The sequence below is a fragment of the Dendrobates tinctorius genome, unplaced genomic scaffold (assembly GCF_039654945.1).
Source record: "Dendrobates tinctorius isolate UK_male_01 unplaced genomic scaffold, ASM3965494v1 ptg000024l, whole genome shotgun sequence".
Lineage (NCBI taxonomy): Eukaryota > Metazoa > Chordata > Amphibia > Anura > Dendrobatidae > Dendrobates > Dendrobates tinctorius.
In genome coordinates, this window is record NW_027361692.1 from 14,528,407 (window position 1) to 14,556,000 (window position 27,594).

Below are 27,594 nucleotides of genomic sequence, written 5' to 3' on the forward strand. Positions count from 1 at the left end.
AAATTTGTCATTTTGTGTTTTCTTGTTGTGTACAGATAACTGCAGCATCTTATTCATGTAACAATCTTCCAAGTTCATTGTTATATAAATTTGTGATTTGCGGATAATGTCACAGTTGCATGTAGTTGTAAACTGGAGCCCTGGAGTTGGTTTACATTTGGGCCCTTGGCACCCCAGCCCGACTCTGCCTGCAGGTAGTGTCAGCGTTTTATATTGTGTGCTGTGATTATCTGTTAGTATACTGACAGCTGCCTCGTCATGCTCATTGTGATGTATCAGAAATCCCGTCTCGTACATCAGACAATAACATATGGTATGACAGCGCGTCTCCGTATCACAGCAGACATTTCCTCACCGGTGACTTTATAGGAGAAGTCACATAGCTTCCTGCTCGACATCATCTTTGCTCTGATCAAGTTGCATGTTTGTCATATTGTGCTGATAGAGTATGCTTAGCCCGGATATGTGGGGCCTGCAGGCTGACTGTAATTATTACAATTACATGGGCTGCATACACAATGTTGATGGCATGTGAAACCTCCGCAGTTTACAGTCAGCCCTTCTTACTTCTGTGACTTGGATTTTTAACACATGTTGAGGGGCTATAAATAAATCACCTTTTTCCTACATCTTGTATATGTTTGTTGGCTGAAAGCAAAAAATTACCTTTAGGCTATGTGCCCACAGAAGCATTTTTAAACGCTCAGGAAACGGGTCTCCTTCCCAGAAAACGCGTTTTTTGCGATTTTTGCGCGTTTTTGATGCGTTTTTTCCGCGCGTCTTCTGGGCTATAGGAAATAGCCAAAAACGCGGACCTAAGCGGAAATTAAGGCTATGTGCACACGTTGCGGATTCCGCTGCGGGTTTTTCCGCGCGGAAATGCAGGTAAAACCGCAGGTAAAGTGACCTGTGGTTTTCCTGCGGTTTGGTCTGCGGTTTTGCCCTGCGGTTTCACACCTCTACTATGGTAAAGGTATAAAACCACTGCGGAATCCGCACAAACAATTGACATGCTGCGGTTTGTAAACCGCAGCAAAACCGCACAGAAAAATCCGCACCATCAGCACAGCGCTTCTGAAACCCCATAGGGTTTCATTGTACTGTACATGGTCAGCGGAACTGCTGCGTTTCCGCAGGGCCAAAACCGCTGCGGAAACGCAGCAGAATCTGCAACGTGTGCACATAGCCTAATGAACATGCTGGGTTTTTTACCGCTAAGCGTTTCCTTAGCGGTAAAAAACGCATCCATTGGCACAAAAAGGCATTAAAATGAATGGGATGCTTCTTTTAAGCGTTTTTGATGTGGTTTGCCCCCGAAAAACGCATCAAAAACGCTTAAGATAACGCAACGTGGGCACACAGCCTTAATGTGTTTTTAAACTTAATTATTCAGATTAATACATAGGTGTAGCAGAGCTGAATGACACATTGCTATGCAAGTGGGATCTGTAATGCTATCATTTATATCGGGTCCATAAAATGAAGACTTTATCTTTCATGTCACTGGCTAAAATCGGAGCATGATGGATGACATGAATCCATTTACCGGAAGGATGCAGAACACAATTAAAATTCCCAGCATGTTGCAGCACCGTGAGCACAGAGAAGGACCCCGGCCTTGTCATTTCTAATAAGTCCCATTTAGTGCACTTTGACCTTAAGGGCTTACGACGTCCAGTTACCTGCTGTGGGCCACAGTGTTCCCATTCTTTGAGGTTTAATAAAAATTTGGAGCGGGTATATTTGTACTTTTTGCAAAGTTTCATTCATTAAGTAGCATAAATGGGTGGGGTGTTAGACCCCCTCCGATCCGATATTGATGAGCTTTCCTAAGGATTTGTAGCCAATTTCATTTTAGTGGAAGACTCCTTCAAAGGAATTGACCACTTTATGTTTAATACAAGGGCTGGGGATGTGATTTTGTGACACTTGCTTATTTATACATATTACAGGTATCGGTGAGCGGATACATTCTGGTGGACTGAATTCTACTCGAGTTTTACAAAATTAAGCATTTGCCAAAATGCTGATTTTGTTTCATTCTCTTCATGGATTCAGCTCTCCATCCCCTTACTGTAATCCGTCTGGTCTTCACCGCATCTTCAGATTGCTGTCGTTCGCGGTGATTTCCCCGCCTAAAGCTACTTTCACACTTGCGTTTTTTTGCGATGCGTGCGCAGTGCAAACACGCATAAAAAATGCATCATGCGTTTTTATGCGTTTTCTTGTTTTTTGCGCATGGTTTTTGCAAAAAAAGCATGCTTTTTTTTGCGCTGCCGTGCACATGACTATGCGCACGTCAGCGCTCCCATAGACTTTAATGGGTTTTTGGGTGAATTTCATGCACATTGCGTGCGCATGTGTTTTTTTGAGACAGGTCGGACGCACAAAAAATGCAACAGGATGCATTTTGTGCACCAGGGCGCACACTACAAAAAAACGCATGCGCATACAAACGCATGACAATGCCCACCCATGTTAAGTATAGGAAAAAAATGCATGCGCATTTATGCGCAAAAACGCAGCGCAAAAAAACGCAAGTGTGAAACCTGCCTAAGTGCGTGAAAGGTCATAGCATCATGACGTGCCAGTATGCACCATGACTTTGCAGGCTCATGCACAGAACAATGATTGGCATCAATGTAAAGATCTGGTGAGGACCAGAAAGGTGATAGTGAAGAGTGGAAGGGTCTGAGAGGTGAGCGGTAAGTGGAGTATATGTGTTTTTCTTTTTACATCTTATGTTTATTATGCTCTTTGGTCCAGAGAGACCCCAGATCATAATAAGGGACATTGAATTTGTGGAGAATAATTTCAATGTGAATCTTATTTCCCGAGAATCTGCGTGAACTGGCAAATTTGCAGTGTTGCTAAACTGCTCATCTCTAATTACAGGCTTTCCTCCACATGTGACCAGACTTCCTCCAATTGAAAACAGCTTTCTCAAGTGCAGTGCTTTTTCATTTGAAGGAGGCTGATGGCCATGTTCCCAACACATTAATTAAAATAAACGTAACGTTGCCATCCCCTTTAAAGGCAATCTGTCACTATGTTTTTTCTACCCTGTTTGAGAGCATGATGATATATGGACAAAGACCTTGACGCCAGCAATGTATCACTTACTGGGCTGATTGCTACAGTTCGATTAAATCCCTGCTGTAGATCTACCAGTTTTCTGAATGCAGTACTCTGTATAGCCCCATCACCACAGATTGGCAGCTTTCTGTGTACACTGTGCATAGGCAGAAATCTGCCAATCAGTGGTGGGGGCAGTGTTCTGCAGAGCTCATGAATATGGAGGACTACCAGACAACAGGTTTACTAGTCCTGCTAATAAAACAGTGATTTTATCAAAACTACTGCTAGCAGCCGAGTAAGTGACACATCATTGGAATCAGAGTCTCTGTCTCTACATTATGCTGCTCTTAGATTAAGAGTCTGAAACCTGGTGACAGATTATCTTTAATGGGTACCTATCACCAGAAGAAAATGCTATTACCTGCAGATATGGGGTTAATCTGCATGGTAATAGCGTTACTAACCTGCCCAGAGCCCGCACCTAGCTGGATGCTGCTGGGAGAAAATGAACATTTTACCTCCAGGCAGTTTTTCGGTTTCAGTCACAGGGACGGGGCCAGTGTTGGTTCAGCAAAAAGGCCGTTCGTCCAGTGCATTGAGCTTTATGCTTTCATAAAAGTTTATTGTTAAACGCAGCAGCACAAAAAAACACAATAGAAAAAACAGTTTTTATGCTATGTTGGAACATGATAAGTTTTTGGTCTCTGTTTTCTAAGGGACCAATCCTTGTGACAAACACCACACATCGGCCAATACTTCTTATGGCAAAATATTGTAGCCATGTCCAGAAGATTGTACCCAGAACACTGGGTACAAAGAGGATTGTGCCCTGTACATTGGGTACAAAGAGGATTGTGCCCTGAACATTGGGTACAAAGAGGATTGTGGCCTGAACATTGGGTACACAGAGGATTGTGCCCTGTACATTGGGTACAAAGAGGATTGTGCCCTGAACATTGGGTACAAAGAGGATTGTGGCCTGAACATTGGGTACACAGAGGATTGTGCCCTGAACATTGGGTACACAGAGGATTGTGCCCTGAACATTGGGTACAAAGAGGATTGTGCCCTGAACATTGGGTACACAGAGGATTGTGCCCTGAACATTGGGTACAAAGAAGATTGTGCCCTGAACATTGGGTACAAAGAGGATTGTGCCCTGAACATTGGGTACAAAGAGGATTGTGCCCTGAACATTGGGTACAAAGAGGATTGTGCCCTGAACATTGGGCTTAGTGGGGAAAAGTTCTTCTAGATTTTTAAACATATTTTACTTATACTTACATTTATAGCCTGCCCATGCCATCCTACAAACCAACACAAGAAGCAGAAAAGTACTTTCCGTGGCCACTTTGCTCTTAACAAGTAGTGATTTGGGGTTGTTCAGCCTCTTCAGTCATTCACGCCGGTCATTTTACTCTGCTAATAGATTGTCAAGTACAGTCAAGAATATGGAGAAGAGATTCTTTCTTTGCCTAGCAATGCTGTGTTAATGGGAACCTGTCACCATAAAAGTGTAGTCCAATCTGCAGGTATCATGTTATAGCATGGGTGGGAAGTTTTGTGAGAAAAGATACAGTGTAGCCTGTGTTTTCATAATTTAAACCTCTGATCTTTCTGGGGTTTTATCCCCTTAGTGACAGAGACAATTTTGTACTTAATGACCAAGCCAATTTTTACAGTTCTGACCACTGTCACTTTATGAAGTTATAGCTCTGAAACGCTTCAAAATATTCCACTGATTCTGAGATTGTTCTTTCATGACAGATTGTACTTCATGTTAGTGGTAAAATTTCTTCCATATGACTTGCATTTATTTATGAAAAAAACAGAAATTTGACAAAAATTTTGAAAGATTTGCAATTTTCAAATTTTTAATTTTTGTGACCTTAAATCAGAGAGTCATATCACACAACATAGTTAATAAATAACATTTCCCACATGTCTACTTTACATCGGCACAATTTTGGAAACTTTTTTCGTTAGGGTATTATAAGGGTTAAAAGTTGACCAACGATTTCTCATTTTTTCAACAATATTTACAACACCATTTTTTTAGGGACCCACCTCACATTTGAAGTGAGTTTGAGGGGTCAATATGACAGAAAATACCCCAAAGTGACACCATTCTAAAAACTGCACCCCGGAAGAAGCTCAAAACCACATTCAAGAAGTTTATTAGCCCTTCAGGTGTTTCACGAGAACTAAAGCAATGTGGAAGGAAAAAATGAACCCTTTACTTTTTTCACACAAAAACATTACTTTAGATCCAAACTTTTTTATTTTCACAAGGGTAACAAGAGAAAATGGACCACAAAATTTGTTGTGCAATTTCTCCTGAGTACACCGATACCCCAAATGTGGGAGAAAGCCACTGTTTGGACGCATGGCAGGGCGCAGAAGGGAGGCAGCACCGTTTGACTTTTTGAATCCAAAATTGGCTGGAATGGCGAGCGCCATGTCGCTTTTGGAGACCACCCTGATGTAACTAAGCGGTGGAAACCCCCCAATTCTTACTCCAACCCTAACCACAACCCAAACCCCAACTCCAACACCACCTTAACCTTAATACCCCAACTGTAACCCCAAAGCAGCCATAACCCCAACACAACTCTAACCCCAACACAACACTAACCCCCACACCACAACCGTAACCTCAACACAACCCTAACCCTAGCCCCAATCTTAACCCTAGCCCAACCCTAACGCTAGCTCTAACCCCAACCCTAACCCTAGCCCCAACCCTAAGCTTAGCCCTAACCCTAATGGAAAAATGGAAATAAATGCATTTGTTTTAATTTTATTATATTTACCTAAAGGGATGATAAAGGGGAAGTTTGATTTACTATTTTTTTTATTCTGATCACTGTGATAGAGTCTATCACAGTGATCAAAATGAATCAATAGGAGAAATCTCCTATTGTTTCCAGGTGCCAGCAGGCAGATCTCGGCAGGCACTCTGCGCATGTGCCCCATTTCTCTCTCCTCTGATGTGCTAGATCATATCAGAGGAGAGAAAAATAAATGGGAAATCAGACTTTTTTTGCGGTCGCCGTTATTCGGTGAATAGCGAAGATGAGATGAAAAAATGACCTTAATCATGTTTTCCGGGATCTCAGCTACCCCCAGTAGCCGAGACCCCAGAGATTTTCCGACGCTGGGGGCGCTATATCCTTATTTCTCAGTGCCGTTAAAAAGCGGCGCTGAGGAATAAGTACCCTTAACTGTCGCCATTAAAATGCGTATTGCGGTCGTTAAGTCCAGTGGATGGTCCTATCAGAGACTGACAGCTGCCTGTGAATGTCTGTTTATATGATAGCTGTCAGTCACTGATATGACCACCCGCTGGACCAAAAATTCCAGCAAGAGCAGAGAATTAAATCATGATTATAATCAATCTTTTCTCACAAAACCATATATCATTGTGTTCAGCTCCCCCTGCTCTATAACATGGTGCCAGGAGGTTGGACTGCATTTTCATGGTGACAGGATCCCTTTAAAACAAGGATATGATGATGGGAATATGTACACAAGAGGTCAAATGAAAGGCCAAACACAGCTGTGTACTTTGCAATCTTATACCGAATCCACAGTTAGTCGGCTAACATGATGTCTTACAGAAAACCACTGATAAGTCATTGTGATGGCAGAATGTGCCTCATATAACATACCCAGCTTTGCCACAGTATACAGTGGGGAAAAAAAGAATTTAGTCAGCCACCAGTTGTGCAAGTTCTCCCACTTAAAAAGATGAGAGAGGCCTGTAATTTACATCATAGGTAGACCACAACTATGAGAGTCAAAATGAGAAAACAAATCCAGAAAATCACCTTGTCTGATTTGGCAAGATTTATTTTGCAAATTATGGTGGAAAATAAGTATTAAGTCACCTAAAAACATGCAAGATTTCTGGCTCTCACAGACCTCTAACTTCTTTAAGAGGCTCCTCTGTCCTCCACTCATTACCTGTAGTAATGGCACCTGTTTGAACTTTTTATCAGTATAAAAGACACCTGTCCACAACCTCAAACAGTCACACTCCAAACTCCACTATGGTGAAGACCAAAGAGCTGTTGAAGGACACCAGAAACAAAATTGTAGCACTGCACCAGGCTGGGAAGACTGAATCTGCAATAGGAAAGCAACTTGGTGTGATGAAATCAACTGTGGGAGCAATAAAAAGAAAATGGAAGACATACAAGACCACTGATAATCTCCCTTAATCTGGGGCACCACGCAAGATCTCACCCTGTGGGGTCAAAATGATCTCAAGAAGGGTGAGCAAAAATCCCAGAACCACATGGGGGACCTAATGAATGACCTGCATAGAGCTGGGACCACCGTAACAAAGGCTACCATCAGTAACACACTACGCCGCCAGGGACTCAGATCCTGCAGTGCCAGATGTGTCCTGCTGCTTAAGCCAGTACATATCCGGGACTGTCTGAAGTTTGTTAGAGAGCATTTGGATTATCCAGAAGAGTACTTGGAGACTGTCATATGGTCTGATGAAACCAAAGTAGAACTGTTTGGTAGAAACAAAACTGGTGTTTGGAGGAGACAGAATGCTGAGTTGCATCCAAAGAACACCATACCTACTGTGAAGCATGGGGGTGGCAACATCATGCTTTAGTGCTGTTTCTCTGCAAAGGGAACGAATGATCTGTGTACATGAAATAATGAATGGGGCCATGTACTGTGAGATTTTTAGTGCAAACCTCCTTCCATCAGCAAGGCCATTGAAGATGAAACATGCATGGGTATTTCAGCATGATAATGATCCCAAGCACACCACCAGGGCAACGAAGGAGTGGCTTCATAAGAAGCATATGAAGGTCTTGGAGTGGCCTAGCTAGTCTCCAGATCTCAACTCCATAGAAAACCTTTGGAGGGATTTGAAAGTCCATGTTGCCCAGCAACAGGCCCGAAACATCATTGCTCTAGAGGAGATCTGCTTGGAGGAATGAGCCGACATACCACCAACAGTGTGTGCCAACATTGTGAAGACTTACAGAAAACGTTTGAACTCTGTCATTGCCAGCAAAGGATATATAACAAAATATTGAGATGAACTTTTGTTAATGATTAAATACTTAGTTTCCACCATAATTTGCAAAATAAATCTTGCAAAAACTGACAAGGTGATTTTCTAGGTTTGTTTTCTCATTTTGACTCTCATAGTTGTGGTCTCTACCTATGATGTCAATTACAGGCCTCTCACATTTTAAGTGGGAAAACTTGCACAATTGGTGGCTGACTAAATACTTTTTTTCCCCACTGTATATATCTATTCTATTTTAACCTGTCACTCTGTGATTTCACATAGGCTTCTGAATTGTCGGTTTTATTCTATCTATCTATCTATCTATCTATCTATCTATCTATCTATCTATCTATCTATCTATCTATCTATCTATCTTTCTACAGTTTTGGCCAAAAGTATTGACACCCCTGCAATTCTTTCAGATAATACTCAGTTTCTTCCTGAAAATGGTTGCAAACACAAATTCTTTGGTATTATTATCTTCATTTAATTTGTCTTAAATGAAAAAACACAAAAAGAATTGTCCTAAAGCCAAATTGGATATAATTCCACACCAAACATAAAAAAGAGGATGGACAAAAGTATTGGCACTGTTTGAAAAATCATGTGATGCTTCTCTAATTTGTGTAATTAACAGCACCTGTAACTTACCTTTGGCACCTAACAGGTGTTGGCATAAACTAAATCACACTTGCAGCCAGTTGACATGGATTAAAGTTGACTCAACCTCTGTCCTGTGTCCTTGTGTGTACCACATTGAGCATGGAGAAAAGAAAGAAGACCAAAGAACTGTCTGAGGACTTGAGAAACCAAATTGTGAGGAAGCATGAGCAATCTCAAGGCTACAAGTCCATCTCCAAAGACCTGAATGTTCCTGTGTCTACCGTGCGCAGTGTCATCAAGAAGTTTAAAGCCCATGGCACTGTGGCTAACCTCCCTAGATGTGGACGGAAAAGAAAAATTGACAAGAGATTTCAACGCAAGATTGTGCAGATGTTGGATAAAGAACCTCGACTAACATCCAAACAAGTTCAAGCTGCCCTGCAGTCCGAGGGTACAACAATGTCAACCTGTACTATCCGTCGGCGTCTGAATGAAAAGGGACTGTATGGTAGGAGACCCAGGAAGACCCCACTTCTTACCCCGAGACATAAAAAAGCCAGGCTGGAGTTTGCCAAAACTTACCTGAAAAAGCCTAAAACGTTTTGGAAGAATGTTCTCTGGTCAGATGACACAAAAGTAGAGCTTTTTGGGAAAGGCATCAACATAGAGTTTACAGGAGAAAAAAAGAGGCATTCAAAGAAAAGAACAAACATGGCGGAGGTTCCCTGATGTTTTGGGGTTGCTTTGCTGCCTCTGGCACTGGACTGCTTGACCATATGCATGGCATTATGAAGTCAGAAGACTACCAACAAATTTTGCAGCATAATGTAGTGCCCAGTGTGAGAAAGCTGGGTCTCCCTCAGAGGTCATGGGTCTTCCAGCAGGACAATGACTCAAAACACACTTCAAAAAGCACTAGAAAATGGTTTGAGAGAAAGCACTGGAGACTTCTAAGGTGGCCAGCAATGAGTCCAGACCTGAATCCCATAGAACACCTGTGGAGAGATCTAAAAATGGCAGTTTGGAGAAGGCACCCTTCAAATATCAGGGACCTGGAGCAGTTTGCCAAAGAAGAATGGTCTAAAATTCCAGCAGAGCATTGTAAGAAACTCATTGATGGTTACCGGAAGCGGTTGGTCGCAGTTATTTTGGCTAAAGGTTGTGCAACCAAGTATTAGGCTGAGGGTGCCAATACTTTTGTCTGGCCCATTTTTGGAGTTTTGTGTGAAATGATCAATGTTTTGCTTTTTGCTTCATTCGCTTCATTCTCTTTTGTGTTTTTTCATTTAAGACAAATTAAATGAAGATAATAATACCAAAGAATTTGTGTTTGCAATCATTTTCAGGAAGAAACTGAGTATTATCTGACAGAATTGCAGGGGTGTCAATACTTTTGGCCACAACTGTATCTCTCTATCTATTATGTTTTGAAGAGTATTTTCTTTGAAAACGATGTGTAAATGCCAGAGAATTTCTCTATGTAAAAGCTCATGCTAAAATCGCATTGCATTCGGATAGCAATCACACTGCATTCAGATGTAAATCGGATGCCAGGTGTGAAATATCGGATTGTACTCGCATAAAAAATGCTTGACACTTACAAGACACTTGCATTACACTCGTCCGACTCTCCTGCATCAAAACTGGACCGATTTTAAAATCGCTAGTGTGACTCCAGCCTAAGCCTAACTATAGCCTCAATCTCAGGCTAGTTTCACACTTGCTTTTTTTTGCAGCGCGTTTTTCCCGCAAAAAAACGCATTGAAAAAACGCATACATAAGCATACAACTGCTGCGTTTTTTTCAAGCATTTTTATGAGCATGCATGAAAAAAACGCAGCGTTTTTATGCGTTTGTATGCGTTTTTAGCGCGTTTTTACCGCGTTTGCGTTTTTTTCCAACATTTTTAGGTGGCCCCTCACACTACCCAAACCATGACTTTACTAACCCTAACCCTGACCCTAACCCTAACCCTGACCCTGACCATAAGCCTAACCCTAAACCCCCTTAACTAACCCTAACTCTAACCCAAACCCCTAAATTCCATGGTTTAAAAAAAAAACCGCATATGCAAAAAAACGCATACATGAGCATGCCAGTGCGCACATATGCGCATCCATAGGCTATAATGGCCATTTTTAGAGCAAAACGTGCGCATATGTGCGCATGCGCTTTTTTGCAGGGCCAAAAAATGCAACATGCTGCGTCTGGAAAATCCCAACGCACACCCCAAAAAAACGCAGCGCATGAAAATCGCATACATGCGCTGACCAGTGCGCAGGTATGCGCACCCATGTTAAATATAGGGGAAAAAACGCATGCGCAGGTGTGCGTTTTTTTCCAGCGCTAAAAAACGCAAATGTGAAACCAGCCTTAGTTAGGGTTTGAAATAATATAGTAATATAACAGCAGCTTTTAGTATTGAATCATATCCTCTACACATGATTCAACAATGTCTTCATTCAGTAGCTGCTCATCTTCTGTCACTGCCTATGCAGAGCGCAGCAGATGAAATGAGTTTGTCATTTGCTGCTACCCTCTGGAAAGGCAGTGACTGATATTGCAAAGCTTTAAGGTTACTTCATTACATGGAAAGCTTTGATATCTTGGTCACTGCCTATGTAAAACGCAGCAGCCTATGATAAACTCATCTCCACTACTGAGCTCTGCAAAAGGAGTGCTGGGCAGGCTCTAAGAAAAAGTGGTGCATGATGTTGAAGTTTGTAAACTTTTGTAAACAGATGGGACGGAGTAAAATGACTTTGGAGCCCATCACGCTATACCGTTGCATAATTTTGCAATTGATCTGTGAAAGTTAATGAGGTTGAGGTGATATACTGTAAGTTAAGAGAAGCAGCATGCTACTAAACATAACACACACAAAACTATTCTCTACAGTGTTGCGTTAGAAGACTGAAGCGCAGGTTGTTTTGCAGATTACCTGGTGGCAGAAATTCGAAGGACATGATAGAAGATGGAGTTTATGCATTTATTGCTTTGTTGAGTACATTATGCTGCTCTCAGATTAGGCTGCAAAAACCTGCTGACAGATTCCCTTTAACACAACAAATGCCATTAAATTTGTATAATTCGGTGTGAGTTACACTTCTCTGTATCGTGATAGCTTTGTTATTTGAAGAAAGGCTAGAGCTGTATGTAATGTGTGAATTGTCCAGTAGATGGCACTCAGGTAGTGCGCTAGTCTGCTTCCTCCTGTTTGGTTTGTTGTAGTTTTGTGCGTGGTAACTGGTCTTTTGAGACTCTTCCCGTTACTCATCCGGATTATATATATTTCAGTTTTTAGACAACAGTGATATTTGTTATTTTTTTGAGCCGAGTTCTCTTACTCGTGAGTTATTTTTAAAGTGAGTCTGATGACCTTGGGTTAGTGTAGAAAACCCACACAAACAGTAATAGAAGTGGCTGACATTTGAGCAAATTTTGGTCTTGTTTTTCCGGACATTTTATTTATTGCTCTCTTGCTCTAAACTTTTGGATTTATTTATTTAAGCATTTTTCAATTTCTTTGACATAATTTGGCCAATGTTGACATTTTCTGTCATTGATGGCCAATTGGTAGGCTGGCATGAGGCTCTCCGACAGTTTACTTGCAGTCCTAGAATTCAGACAGTAAAAATAGTTGAGTCTCTACAAAGGCAGCCTATTTCACTGAGCGGAAAGAGATCAAGATTTCATTCTATAGCAAACATCTCTTTCTTACTAAACCTTGTATATAGTACATAATGTGGACTAGTGGTGCTTCTTAGGCTTGGGTCACATTCATGCAGGGCTCTCCACCAAGCACTACATTAAGGTTTCTGTCAGAAATCTCAAACTGCATTCTGACAGGAACCCTGACAGAGCACCGGCTTCTCCATAAGTCACTGTACACACTGTCTGACGGAACGCATCCACTTCAGACGTTCATAGAAATGTGGTTTGACATGTTTTTGTGCATGTCTGAAAAAGACCAATACTACCAGGACGGAGCTCAGTCAGAGTCTACAGTGTCTTCGGTGGCTTTATTCACTGAATGGCTCTCTGTTGCTTCCTGTCAGAATACAGTTCTTCAGGGACTCTGACAGAAACCCGACGCAGTGCACTGCATGAATGTGAACCTAACCTTACATGTACACGACGCTGGATGTATCTATGGTAACATCAGTGAAAACATCCGTCCATCACAATGCTGGCTAAATTCAGAGGAAAACTGACTTCTTTTCTGATTAGATATAGACCCCTTTAATTTTTTAAAAGTGCCATGAGGCAGTGTTTTATTTCCTTCCCTTGCTGTTTTCCCGCCATAATGACATCTAATGGCTAGCACAACTTCCACAATTGCTGTCATTCAGTATAACAAACTGCTAAATAAAAGCTTCTCAGTGATGGGGAAATGAAGAGCTTGTTGTTCCCTGTTGGCAGAATAAAGCCGGGTGATAATAGCCTTTGTGGTTGTTGAAATTGCCGCCATATATACTTCCAGAGATGTAGTTAGACTTTACCTCACCTGAGGCGAAGATTGAGTTTCAAGAGGTCTGCAGAAATTTTGTGGCCAATCAATATCCAAAGTTTTCTAAGAATACGCCACATATGAATTCAAAGAAGCTTATCACAGGGCGATAATGCCTCTCTAACCATCACAGTGCCCCCATTATTGGTGTCTTACCCATGTGTGTGGCCAGGTGGATGTCTTTTGTGGCCCTGTGGCCCACCTCTCTTTTGTGTGTCTGTGAGATTAGTGAGCGTGACCTTCTCTGTTTCCGTCCTTCTCCCCCACATTCTGCATCAGGTTGTGCAGAATACATTCAGGTGACATATGCTATATGTTGATAGCTTCCTATCTCATACATACTCTACACACACTGGACAGAGAACCAAGGAGAAAAACCCACAAATGGTCAGCAACAGCCTATAACAAATGGTTTGAGTGAATGTATGTATATCACTTTCACTAATTGTACAGAATATCCTCACAAAAGCCTTGTTAGAAGAAATCTGTCAGTAGGTTTTTCTAACCACACCTGATAGCAGTAGAATATAAGGGCAAAGACCCTGATTCCAGTGATGTATAAGTTACTGTGCTGCTTGCTGCAGTTTTGTTTTATCTGCAGCAGATATATCAATTCTCTGAATGCTGAGCCCTGTATGACACTCCTCCGCCATTGATTGACTACTTACAGGGTGGGACATTTATATGGATACACCTGGGTGGGCCATTTATATGGATAAACCAAAATTAAATGGGAATGGTTGGTGATATCAACTTCCTGTTTGTGGCACATTAGTATATGGGAGGGGGAAAGCTTTTCAAGATGGGTGGTAACCATGGCGACCATTTTGAAGTCAGCCATTTTGGATTGCACCTTTATAAATGGCCCACCCAGGTGTATCCATATAAATGGCCCACCCTGTATTATGTACACTATGCATAGGCAGAAAGCTGCCAATCAGTGATGGGGATAGGGTTGTAGAGAGCTCATGAATATGGAGGACTACATGGCACCAGGTTTACGAGTCCTCTAGTGATAATCTCCTCCAGACAGGTATGGATTGGGGCTGAAATTCAGCCCTGGCATTTGAAATCACACAGCACCATGCTGTCCATGTCCCCAAGCACCAGATGGGAATATATTACTAATATTACCATGGATGGAGGAAAGTAAGATTTACTACAAGACCAATATTTCTACTGATACTCGTGGCCTGCTTGGGTAAGTGATGGAGTCAGCGACTTTGTGCTCTGTCACAACTCTTAACAGTATGGGTGTCGTGAGAACACAAATTCTGGTAACAATGTAGCAGACAAGGCAGCCCACGAACAGACAGGCCCTTCTGGAAATTGCCAGAATTGCTAGATGGCCAGTCCGGTCCTGCCTCCAGATAAAACAGTGATTTTATCAAAACTACAGCTATCAGTACAGTAAATGACATATTGCTGGAATCAGGGTCTCTGTCCCTTCATCATGTTGTTCTCAGATTACATAGCAAAATCATGATGACAGATTCTTTTTAACCCCTTCACAGTCTTGGACGTATAGGTACATCCAAGGTAGTAGTATCCATACATATGATACGAGTTCCTGCGTTGAGTCCGCATGTTTCCCTGCACATGACAGCTGATCTGATAAGCTGCATTGTACCTGTAACAGCCGCATGTGGATCCGAGATAAACCCACTGCTGTTGACAAGTTAAATGCATCTGTCAGCCTATGACAGCAGCATTTAACGCGCCGGTGAGAAGCGCATCACAATACCCGCCCATTGGCAGGTGTCACGTGATCGTGGGACGCTGATGGATTGTAAATCTCCTATGAATGCCTGCCCGTGATTTATGAAACACTGCTATATGTAGCACATCAATAGGATGATCACAGCTTCAAGTCTCCTATTGAAGCCAGTAAAAAAAAAGTTTTAAAAAAATATTTTAAAAATTAAGAAAACATTAAAGTCCAAATTACCCGCCTTTTGCCTCATTTGAAATAAAACAATTAAAAAAAATCTGGTATTGCTGCGTTCAGAAATCTCAGATCCATCAAAATATAAAGTAAATTAATCTGATCAGTAAATGGCGTAACAAGATAAAAAAATAGAAACTCCAGAATTAGGTTTTGTTTTTGCCGTCGAACTTTGCAATAAATCGCAATAACAATCAAAACATCCTATTTACCTAAAATAGTATAAAAAACGTAAGCTTTGGGCACAAAAATAAGCCCTCACCCAGCCCCAGATCCTGAAAAATGGAGCCGCTACGGGTCTCGGAAAATTACTTTTTTTTTTTTTTTACAAAATTTTTCACCACTGAGATAAAAAAGAATGTATACATGTTTGGTATCTGCACACTCATACTGACCTGGAGAATCGTAATGGTAGTTTAGTTTAAATAAATGCTTAAAGGCATAATAATTATTGACACATTAATTCACATATCCTAAGTATTAATCATTTATTAGAAATTCAGAAACACTTGTCCTCATATCCTGCTTATACTTTAGTATTATTTCCTTGTTGAGATAAACCAACTCAATTTTATTGATAAAGTCAAAGGATAATATATAAGGTGAGCAGCACTAGAAAATAAGTTTTCTTTCCCGTTGTCAATATATAATTGGCATTTCCAGGAATCCTTTCACTCGTATTTACTGGTAATTCTTCTCTTGAAATCTTCTCTATGGTTTTATTGTGACTATATTGCATTAAAGTATTAATGTCGGTGAAGAATTTTCCCGTTTCTCTTTTTCTAAATGATTTCCTCACTGGGTTTGTTACCATTTAGTTAACAGGACTTAACATTTAAAGGAGTATTCCCATTTTATATAGTGATGACACATTACTAGGATATGACATCATTTTTAGAACAGTGGGAGACTTTTGGTACCCCCACAGATCTTGAGGATAGAGAAGCTGATATGTTAACAAAAGTCACTTTTTTTGACACTGCTTGATTTGGATTTCATGAAGAGTCCATGTTGGGTGGCCACTCAAAAAATAGCCACATTATTAAGTGGGTTTGCAGCTTGTCAACTTTTCTACTGGTAAAATACTGTGATTTTTTTTTACAATTTTTTTTCAAAAGGGATTGAGTAATTTGGGAGAAGCAAAGTGATAACTTTATACGCCCCTTTGAAACAATGAGGGTGCGCTACTCAACCTTAAGATGGCTCCCCACTCAGCGATAGTGTGGAAGAACTACAGCAGAAAGCCAATGCAAGAGGTGTTTTTTTTATTTACTGGAAGGAAGAACTCTTCATACGTTGTTATAATTTTAGGGAATGGGTAGAAGAAACAGTCTTTGTAATGAATTTAGTTACATAGGCCCCCTCGGGCTTTCCTTTGCATTTCACTCTTTTCCTCAAAGGCAAGCACTCTTTCACACTGTCTTCCGGTGGTCCCTGACTTTGTCCACAGCCAGTAACTCTTTTATATACCCTATAGCTGGTCACTCACACTGCGAATACGGTCTCTTTCTCAGCACAACTTGTAATAGGGCATGTAGCCTGTGACCATTTTTTGGCTCTATCTCCTGCGTGGCTGCCATCACTACTCACACTTCCTCAAATACTACTTGGCATCTTACCTATGCTTGACATTTCTTGGTGGGGCTCCTCCTCGCTCACTCACACAGACAGCGATAATTTTCTCAAGTGGATACGTTCCTTCCTTACTCAGAGGCAGCATCAATATTGCTCACCCACATCGCTCAATCTTACACAACCATAGGCATAAGCTTCTCTCCCCACCTCGCTGGAACCTTTCTCTATATAACTCTGTAGCACCCCCTTGTCACTATCTAAATGTGCGGTGGGACAATTGGTGAGTGCTACCTATTCTCCACATTCTCAATTAAGTAGTTTACGTACATTATAGATGGTGCACACCTTAGTTTTATCCAATGCCTTGGAGGTGAAATCTTTTATAGCTACTTGTGAGTAGTTGACAAGCTCAAATCCACAGTCTTCTGGTTTCATTTGTACAAAAAGCAGTTCTTATGACTGGCTCCATATTCATTCACTATCTGCTTCTGTGAAGAGGTATGCCTTTGCGAAAAGCAGCATGGATTAGCTGGAATTAGGGAGTGGTCTTTAATGGAACTCTGTGTCCCCAAACATGTGCCAAAATTTCTCGGGCAAAGTAAACCAACTATTTTAGAGTGGTGTAAACTTAGCCTACACAGTCTTACATTATGCCAGATCTATCAGACAGCATGACATACTGCTGTATGATAAATCTGGCACATTTTATGACTGCCTTGCCTAAGTCTAAACTTTCTAAGAATTTTTAGACAGCGTTGACAGTATTGATAAGTTTTTTAAGACATAATTGACTTGAATTTGTCACAAACTTTTGGCTTTGTCTGTTAGTGGAGTTATATGATTCTTATTTTTTTAGATTCTTGACCACTAATAGAGCTGTTTTATGATATATGTATCTTTAATGGAACCTTTTGAAGAACTCATTCATGTCATATAAGGGCATTCGTTTATAAATGTGTATTTTATATACCTAGAAAGCAATTTCTTTTTTTCCATACTTCTCAGTGTTCTGGAAAATAAGTATTGAAAAACAATGCTAAAGTATCATTCTCCATAACACATCTATACCGTGTACCACTGTAATACTTATTTCTGTCTAAACAATGAAAACCATACCTGAATTATGAATTGTTACTTCCTGATCATTATAACAGGGATTGACTGGACCTGGAGGAACCCCTGGACCTTCTGGACCAAGAGGACAAAAGGTAGACATTGAATATTGGAAATTTAGCCATACGGTATGGTAAAATCATACATGACACAAACACAGTGGAAAGGGGATGTGTTAATTAACCAATTAAATTGAAGAGAAAGTAGAAACACCCAAAAGCTGTTGATGAGGGAAATACTATGTTATTAGAAAATGCATTACATCAATATTCGCCCATACATTGCCTACTGATTGTACACTGCAGACTAAAACAATCTGTCTGCTGCTGGACCGTCTTCCTCTTCTCTGTCTCCTCCTGATAATTGAGGGATGGTAACAGTAGATGAGAGATTTTCCATATTTGTCAAAGGTCATCTAGTTATCATACATTATTATACTTATTGTGAGTATTTGGAAATTATGTTTTAATCGTTGATATGCACTCATTATATATTATTCTTTCAGGGTGAGCCTGGATTGCCAGGTTCCCGCGGTTTGTCGGTAAGTGACAATAACAGATTAATGGATTTTCAGTGGGATATGTAAAAATGATTAACATGCGTAAAGAACTACAGGGAAGCAAAATAAGATGTAGAGTTATTGTTGAACTATGAGCTTTTAATATAATGATTTCTCAGTGTACATGTGCCAAACCAAACAACGTAAAACAATGCATGTACCTGTAGTTTATCATTAGAGACCAGTGATTGCCTGAAACATAGTCTAGAGATGCAGTCACTACGGGCTTCAGAACTGCAATTTACTGCATCTCTTGCTTCATCAGTGTTTGCACAGAGCTAGGAAGGAACATGACAATGGATTCATGCTGTCCGAACCCTATATGTGTTTACAGGGAAAGACCTGTTAGTCATGGAGCGTGGGGAATATACAAGCCACTGGGACATGCCTCAGACTTGTCATCTGAGACACATTGTCTCGACTTGGATTTGCAAAGTATGTTTTCAGTAAAGCATGTAAGGCAGTGTCTGATTCATGCTGCCTGTGGTTCAGGCAGCATCAATCCCGTCAGGATCTCTTAAAGGCTCACTTACACGGGACGATTTCTACCCATGAGTGAGTGCCAATCAACGATATGGTGTCACGTGCCCCATCCTGAGTGACACGGCCAGCAGGCCGGTAACTGTTACAACAGGACGCGGCACGTGTAATTGTCCTATGTGACGCGGTCTGCAGGCCGGTAACTAATACAATACGACAAGGGAATAGGGAAAACCTGGGTAACAATAACAATGGTGGCCCTGCGATAGGGAACGGGGAAGTGGAGACCTCCTGTACTCCCCTGAGTCAGTGTCTACACTCCTAACGTTCCCTAGGCCGGTTCCGCACCGGGTGCCGATCAGGAACCTAAAAACCCTTACTCGCCCTGCACCTAAACCCTCGCTAGGGAATTGGTCGGTGCGGAAACTAATCCCACCACTGCACTAAACCCACATAAGGAAAAGTGACCAAACAGGGGAACACCACTTAGCTTTGCTCTGTTGCTTATGCTCCCAGCAACAGAGCCCACCACCTGCGTGCATCTTTTCCTCCACCGTGTCCAACATCTGGGTGCACTGTCCAGCAATGGAGTCCAGCACCTGAGTGCAGCTGTCCAGCAACGGGGTTCAGCACCTGAGTGCAGCTTCAGCAAAAGAGTCCAGCAACTGAGTGCAGCTCTACACCATAGCTGCCACTCCACCAAGCTTTGCAAGAATTCTTCACTGACACCATAGCTGCCACTCCACCATGCTTTCCACGAACTCCTCGCTGACACCATAGCTGTCACTCCAGGACTCTGACTGAGTTGTCCTGGACTCTTCTCAGCACCATAGTGCAGCCTTGGAGCAAACAGAGTCCACACCTGTGTGCAGTTGTCCAGAAACAGAGTCCAGCAAATGAGTCCAGCTTTTCTGCCAAAGAGTCCAACATTTTGAGTCCAGCTTTCAGCAAGCGAGTCCAGCATCCTGAGTGCAGCTCTACACCATAGCTCCACTCCACCAAGCAATGCCAGCCCTCCTTGCAGACACCATAGCTGACACTCCACCAATCCATGCCAGCCCTCCTTGCAGACACCATAGCTGCTACTTCAGCACTCTGACTGGGCTGCCTGTGACTCTCCTTCAGCTCCATTCTTTACCCAGGATTGCTTGCAAATGAGGAACTATCACCAACAGTGATTAACACACCTGATACTCTCTTATAGTGCAATCACACCTGTTACATAATTACGTGCACAAACTAAGGAAACCAGAGTGCAATGATCCTAATGGCCACCGGGGGGAAACTGCAACTGAAATCACCACAGTGCAATGACCCTAACGGCCACCAGGGGCAAAACCACCTTTGGCACACAGCCAAAGGAAAAAAAAAGTTACTTTGTGCATTTAATCTGTCAGATTCAACCTGGATCATAACATATGGAAGTTGATCAGTGCTTGATTGTGGCCTATGCACTGAAGAGTTCAACTAATATAGCGGTATCATAAGCAAGAGACAACCCGATATACACTCAGCATGCCGAAAGAGGTCATAGAAGAAGGGCAGTCTAAATAAGAGAATTACTTTTGTAAAAGTTCAAGTTTGAGGAATACTTATGGATGACCCAACCTTAGGATATACAAACAAAGGAATACAGCAGCACATTGTAAGTGCTAAGATGTTTTCCAACATTGAATATATGAAATTTGAACTGCATTACTGCGGTATACAGTAGAATATCCTTTTAAAAATGAAGGTGCGTAGTGCATTTTGTGAGAGCCCATCAGCTATGACAAGGCGTTACTTTCTTTAATGGGACCCTATCCCTATATTATGTCTCTTCCAGGATAAAATGACCTTAGGCTGATGGAAGGAGTGGTCAGTCAGAAAAGGAGGCAGACAATATCTCCTAGCCTAGGATATGAAATTAATGTGTGACTGATGACAACCATTGGGAATACAAAAATCATCAGAATAAGAATGGACAAATACTATAGTTCAGCCTCATTCATTCTTTTGAGTATCACCTTCTTCCTGCTGGTGAGGATCCCAGAGGTCAGACCCTTTCAATTACACTTTGATAGCCTATTCTAAGGCTGGACCATCAATAAAAATTCCTGGAAAACTACTTTAACACTATGGCACGAAATACTTTTTTTCCTTTTACTCTGTAAAGCTTATTCCTAGGTAAAGGAATTAGAGTAGTAGGAATTAACACAATACTCACAACAACTAAATCACATGTTAAGATTTTAGGTGAAGAAAGCACCTACATTTCCATTTAGAATATCATTTTGCTGTTCCAGTTCGGTCTGTTTGAGTTTGCTAAATTCAACCTAATTGGATAAAGGGAGAAGTTTTAGCATCTGGATGTGACAATCGATGATTAGTTATGTCTTATAATTTAATTCTCTTCGGTTATAATTTAAAGTGAAATGTAGTGTGAATGTCACGTTATATATAATGGTTATCAGAACTATAAATTATTTTAACAAATGAAGGATATCTTACCCATTTTGTACAGTGGTTGAAATTATGTTGGCACAGTCATTGCCTTAGAAAGATTAAAATGATATTACCGTATATTTAACACATGCATTGCAGTTCGGATGATTGACTTTTATCTCAGACAGTCTTGTAGTACTGAATATTACCTAATTTATTAAGAGGTGCACGCCAGACTGCTTTTTATTAAGATCAGGGTAAAGTAGGTGATTCTTAATACAGTATTTCTCCCCCAGAGTGTACAAATCCTTATCTCGTTTGCCCAGAAATAGGGATGGGCGAATCTACTCGTTAGGACTCGTTACTCTGCGAGTAGTAGGGGACTCGCAGGAGTCGGTACTCTGCGAGTTTCCAAGCAATTACTCGCACAGTAACGAGTCCAATGCAAATCAATGGCAATCCTAGTTTTTTCAGAGTTTAATACAAGCAATCCTAGTTTCTTAGCGATTTTGTGTCCCGCTGTCAGCAGCGAGTCTTAGCGAGTCTAGGACTCCTATATACTGTATTCGGGACTCGCAGAATACAGAATATGTTAATTTTCAGAGACAGCCTAGTTTGTTAGGTGAGAAAACTGTGAAGAGCACTACTATGATTGGCTGCTGTCCATCGTGATGCCTATGTCATGTATCACAGGCAAGGCTGTATATAAACCCTGCCCCCGCCATTTTGGGCACATTCCTGTGACGATCTGAGCTAGTGCAGGGCGAGTTGGAGACATAGAGCAGATCTAGGGACTGTTAGTCAGTGTAGGACCTCAAGATTCCTCACATATAACACAAAAGTTCTTTTCAGAACTACCAGGACGGAGGAGTACTGTAGAGGACTGTAGGTAGGGAGAAAGGCAGGAGCAGCCTTACAGTGCATACAGCACCATCCTCAGAGCTTAGCTTACTCACTCAGCTTCCATCAGAGCTGAAATCAGAAGCATAGCTGAGCAAATTTTCTTTTTTTTTTCCACCAGATATTATTGGGGTCATATTTACCCCTGCAGCGTTATTGTTTCTGTGGCAGACCAGTGCGTTGCTGCTATCTATCCCACCAGCTAATAGCACGCATGCTGCCTGCTTGTGTGCACTAAACAATTTTTTCAGGGAGAGTGCGTTGCTTCTCTGCTAAGTTACAGCACGCACTTCACCCCAGAGCGGTGACGCAGACAGCACCACAGTCCACCTAGGTGACTGCCTTTGCGCACTAAACAATTTTTTCAGGGAGAGTGCAGGGCTTCTCTGCTACCAGCTAATAGCACGCACATTACCTTCCTGCTGTGCCAATACGCATCACTAGCCTTGATTGTCCTCCTATTACAGTCCCCTGTAGTTATCCCCTTTGCACTGTGCATCCCCTGAGACTACAGCACGGGTCACATCACATCCCCCAGTGAAGCAGACCCCGGCCCGGTGCTGGGTACCACGGTTTCAGTGCGTCACAGACGCCAATGGTGACACAAGAAATCTCACTCTCTCCTAATCCAAAAAAGGGTACAGTAAAAGAAAATAGAAGAAATGACATCACATAACTCTTACCCATGTTTGCCTGCCCATCTTCTCCAGCGTGATCAAATGACGGGAACATACTTCTGGCGATGGACCTCCAAGCCATATTTCGCTGTCTTTCATCACCATAGCCAGGGTGGATGGGCTGCCACAGCTGGGGCCACTCTTCAACCAGGCCGATCAGCCTCTCTGTATCACGTCTGTTACACATCTTTGGTGGGCCTGTGTGTGCAGATCTGATCGCCCGGTGTGTGCGGATCAGATCGCCCTGTGTGTGCAGATCAGATCTGCCTGTGTGTGCAGAATATCAGATCAGCCTGTGCAGTAAATCGGTTAGCACAGGCAACATCCTGTTTAGCTTCTAGCGTGATATAGAAACGATTTTCTGTGCTTTAGGGATGAATTCTAAATCGCTAAGCTAGGGGCCACTTGCGAGAGTAAAGAGTAAAAAAAATGGCAGCACAGGAATCGCTGCAATACTCGCATCCCCATTCATTAACATTGGACTCGCTAGACTTGCAACGAATAGCGAGTTTCCGAGTCGGACTCGTTAGAGTCTAGCGATTCCGAGTATTTCAGGATTCGCCCATCCCTACCCAGAAACACTCAACTAATACCACATTCTGCGGACTATTGCAGAATAGTTTTCACTGCAGACCACACACTGCAAATATGTACATTTATGGTCACCTTTCAACCCTTACAAAACATGTGAAAGTTGCTAATGTTTCTATTATTCACCCCTTTACACTTTCTGTTATCTTCCAGCCCTATTACCGCAATAACCAATTCATTGTAGCAGCAACGTGATGTCATTAGTGACATCACACCTGTGGCCAGCAAGGGGCCCGCAATAGTTAGAAGCCGCTTTAATGTACACACACATTCATGCACAGTATAAGGGTCCTGTTTCACTAAACGACGCACCAGCGATCCCGACAACGATATGACCTGGTCAGGATCGCTTGTGTGTTGCGCTGAAAGCTGGTATCCAAGGTAAACAGAGGGTAACTAAGCTTGTGCGGCGCTTAGTTACCTGCTGTTTACCTTGGGTACCAGCTCTCAGCACAAGCACGCTGGTATCCAGGGTACACAGCGGGTAACTAAGCGACGCGCGCGCTTAGTTACCCGCTGTTTACCTTGGATACCAGCTCCTAGCATCTGCTTATAGCGCTTGGAGCTCGCTGGTCGATGGTCTCCTGCTGCCACACGCAGTGATTCGTGCTGGCCAGTGGGAGACCAACGATCAAACAATGGCCCAGGATGTTCCTGCTCGATAAGCGATACCCGGCGGGGGGGCGGTCGCTGATATGTGTCACACACAGCGAGATCGCTGTTGCGTCACAAAATCGGTAACTCATCAGCGATCTCGCTTAGTGTGAAGTACCCCTAAGTCAACATAAAACCCTTTTTATCAGGTGTATACAATACATAAAGCTTTGTTCACATCATGTTAGTGAACCGAATTTTGTGAAATTTTGCAGTTCATACACAAGACCATGTCAATAGTCCCACCTTAAACTTGTGTATGCAAAATGGCATTTTGGCATTTTCCATGACTGCTCTGCTCAGCAAACCATTTTTTGATGTAGTGTATATAATATGCTATTATACACATGGATTACAGTAGGAGTCTAGTGGTGATATGTCAAGAAATCCTCCCAAAAATGTTCATATTTCACACACACACGTCTTTGCACATTACCATCATGCAGTGTCTATCTGGTTTCCAATATAAGAACTATAGATGAATTAATAAGCATTTTACTATTGCATTGCCTTTAATTTACAAAACTACATACAATATAATCCTATTTTCATGTTCTTTTTCCAGGGTGGAGGAGTTTCAGGGCCACGGGCAAGTACATTGATTCGGCATTTATTTCCAGAAGCAATGTCATAAATAAAATACTGCATACCACGAAGTAATGTCGTTTGTAGATACAAATACTTTATTAAAAGATTGTATATTGAATGGAAATCCCGTTAGCTTTTGTACACTTAGCAGCCTGTATATACATCATCAACGCTCTGTTGCTGCTTTCATATAGATGATAATGTATGTGATTCTCTGCTGCATGGTATTATGCGAGAACAGGTTTTACTCAAAGTTCAAGAGCAGTAATAATCTGTCATGTCGCATGAAAGTATACTATTCCTTACCTTAAAATGAAGCATTTTGCTACCTGACAATTCATTGAGCAGTTGTTTTTTTATGTAAATGCACACTAATCCATTATGAGCCATTTTTTCCCCATTTTCGGGCAGCAGTAGTGAACAAATGCTTGAAAGGTTTGGGGTGGTTTACTCTAAAAAATATTGGAACTTTAGTATCAGAAATATAAGTAGCGATAACTAAGAAAATCATATGGTTACATTTCTAATTCTCATTACAGGGAGTACCTGGTCCCCCTGGACTTCCAGGAGAGTTGGGTCGGGTTGGCCCAGTGGTAAGAAGCTCCACTTATATATGTGTTAATATCATGTTTGATTCTCAGCAGTCATAGTATTCTTTTCAGAAAAGTGAGGTCCAGGTTTTTACACACCCTAAACCGCGCTGAGTCAGGGACACAACATATGATGTAAGTATACATCATAGGTAGTGAAAGGGTTGTTTTTTTCAGAGTTATTGACATATTCTGGAGACAAAGGACAGGGGAAGAAGTGGCTCATAAGTGGAGAAAGAAGCAGATTTCTGTGATAAGATATATTACAAAGTTTATTTTATTTGCTTGAACTACAGTGTGTCCGGAAAGTCATGGTGCACTTTTGACCAGTCACAGGAAAGTATACAAGCATACCACGATCCCCGGATCTGACCCCTTAGACTTTTACTTTTGGGGTACTGTGAAGCAGCATGTGTACATTGAACGTATCAGCGACATTAATCACTTAAAACAGAGAATCACGGACATTATTGACTCTGTTACACCAGACGTCCTTACCCGTGTGTGGCAAGGACTTCACTATTGCTTGGGTGTGTGTAGGGCAACAAATGGAGCCCACATCGAACTGCACTGAATAGGTATGAAGCTGGGAGAGTTTTTCTTTTATTTGGAGGAGATTTCACATTTCTATAGTTTTTTGTTGCTTTCCAGTGACTGGTCAAAAGTGCACCATGACTTTACGGACACACTGTATTGGTTTATACAAAGTTTGTTGAAAGTACAATTCCCATTTAACAACAATTGCCCAGGGCAAAATGATCAAAAATAACAAAACTGATTTTAACAAAACAGACCATTACAATATTAAGGCCCTAATTCATCATAGTGATTATGACATAATTCTGGTGTGAATTGCTTTTAAAAATGTTGCAACTTTTGTCGTTGTCGCCCAGCTTCACCAAAATGGATAGAGTTGGGAAAGAACGGAGGTGTGAAGGGCGCTCATCTAATTCATGACGAAATATACTATTCCTTACGCCAGCAATCTTACTCCAGTTCCTGATTGGAGTAATAAGTAGCAAGGCGCACGGACGTGCACACCACTTTTCAGCTGCTCTTTACTCATTACGAGGTGTGCATTGCTTCATGAATTAGAAGTGTCTGACTCCAGCACATCCCCTCATTAAGACCGGTGTGAAAATTGCCAGTGTTGATGAATAGGGGCCAAAAAATTGAATGCTAACGGTCACAATGAAGAAATTCTCATCTTCCCGTAACATAGCTGCAGCACACATGTTTTCCATTAAGCATCAGCTATTTCCTTTTTGGTATACATCATATCCTACTTTGTTTTGCAGCACATCATTTACCCTTTGTAGCACATTTACGCTTTATTTTGTAGTACACTATTATCCAATATCTTTTTCAAAAACATCCTAACTGATCTTGAACCATATCATCCCTTCTTTATAGCACTATGCCTGCTTGTTTTTTTTTGCAGCAAATTCCCAATCATGTGGCCCAGAGGAGCCACAATGGTAGTGTATTTATACACATTGATTTTCTGTAATCCTGAATGCTCTCCAAAGGAGGCCAAGCCAGTATGTTTCCACGATAAATTAACTCAATATTGGAGATTTAGTTAGCAACACTCTCTCCTTGATGCCATTATATATGATGTGACCCCTCATTTCTATCAGGGCACTAAATGGAGGAAGTGCCTGACATCTATCTGGGCACTTGGGACACCGAGTTGCTATTGGTTGCTGTCACCTTTAAAAATGTAACAGGTGATGTTTCACCCAAAAACATGCAGCAAAAAGGTAGATTATTTGTAAAATCTAACAGAGTTACATTGTAATTTACTGGCCCTTATTTCTCTATTGTAAGCCTATCTCTATGCACATCTCTTTAACAAGTGCGTTCAACCATGATCCAGCTACAAATACTATAGCCATGGGAGTAATTGTTGGAAAATAAAAGACGGAGCTGATGCACTTGTTAATGAAGTGGTCTGCTTGGAAAATATAACCTATTGACATTACAAGCACAACCTGAATGCCCACAAAGGTTATTTTCAATGCGGCATTGAGCTATTGATTAAATAGGTCAATATAAACTTAGACTAAACATGGCCGAGAACATCAATGTGTCTAGAAAGACTGACTATTTTGCAAGTAGGCAACATTTCAAATTGCAACTTTCCCGTAAGATAGCAGGAAACCAGCAGAAATCACAGCTCTGCTCATTGACAAGTGCTGTCATTAATGAATAGAATCTCCACTGCTCGTGTAGACCATTAAAATGGAGAATTAAAACGGTC

At 41.6% G+C, this 27,594-nt stretch overlaps 1 protein-coding gene across 1 annotated transcript in view; it reads left to right on the plus strand.

Annotated features, from left to right (window-relative positions):
- Positions 1 to 27,594, plus strand: part of COL9A1 (collagen type IX alpha 1 chain) — a 201,297-nt gene that overhangs the window by 78,624 nt on the left and 95,079 nt on the right. Inside the window, exons 11-14 of the mRNA XM_073569386.1 lie at positions 17,910 to 17,963; positions 18,374 to 18,409; positions 24,719 to 24,742; positions 25,281 to 25,334. Of these exons, the coding sequence (XP_073425487.1) occupies positions 17,910 to 17,963; positions 18,374 to 18,409; positions 24,719 to 24,742; positions 25,281 to 25,334 (168 nt within the window). The remainder of the gene's footprint in view (positions 1 to 17,909; positions 17,964 to 18,373; positions 18,410 to 24,718; positions 24,743 to 25,280; positions 25,335 to 27,594) is intronic.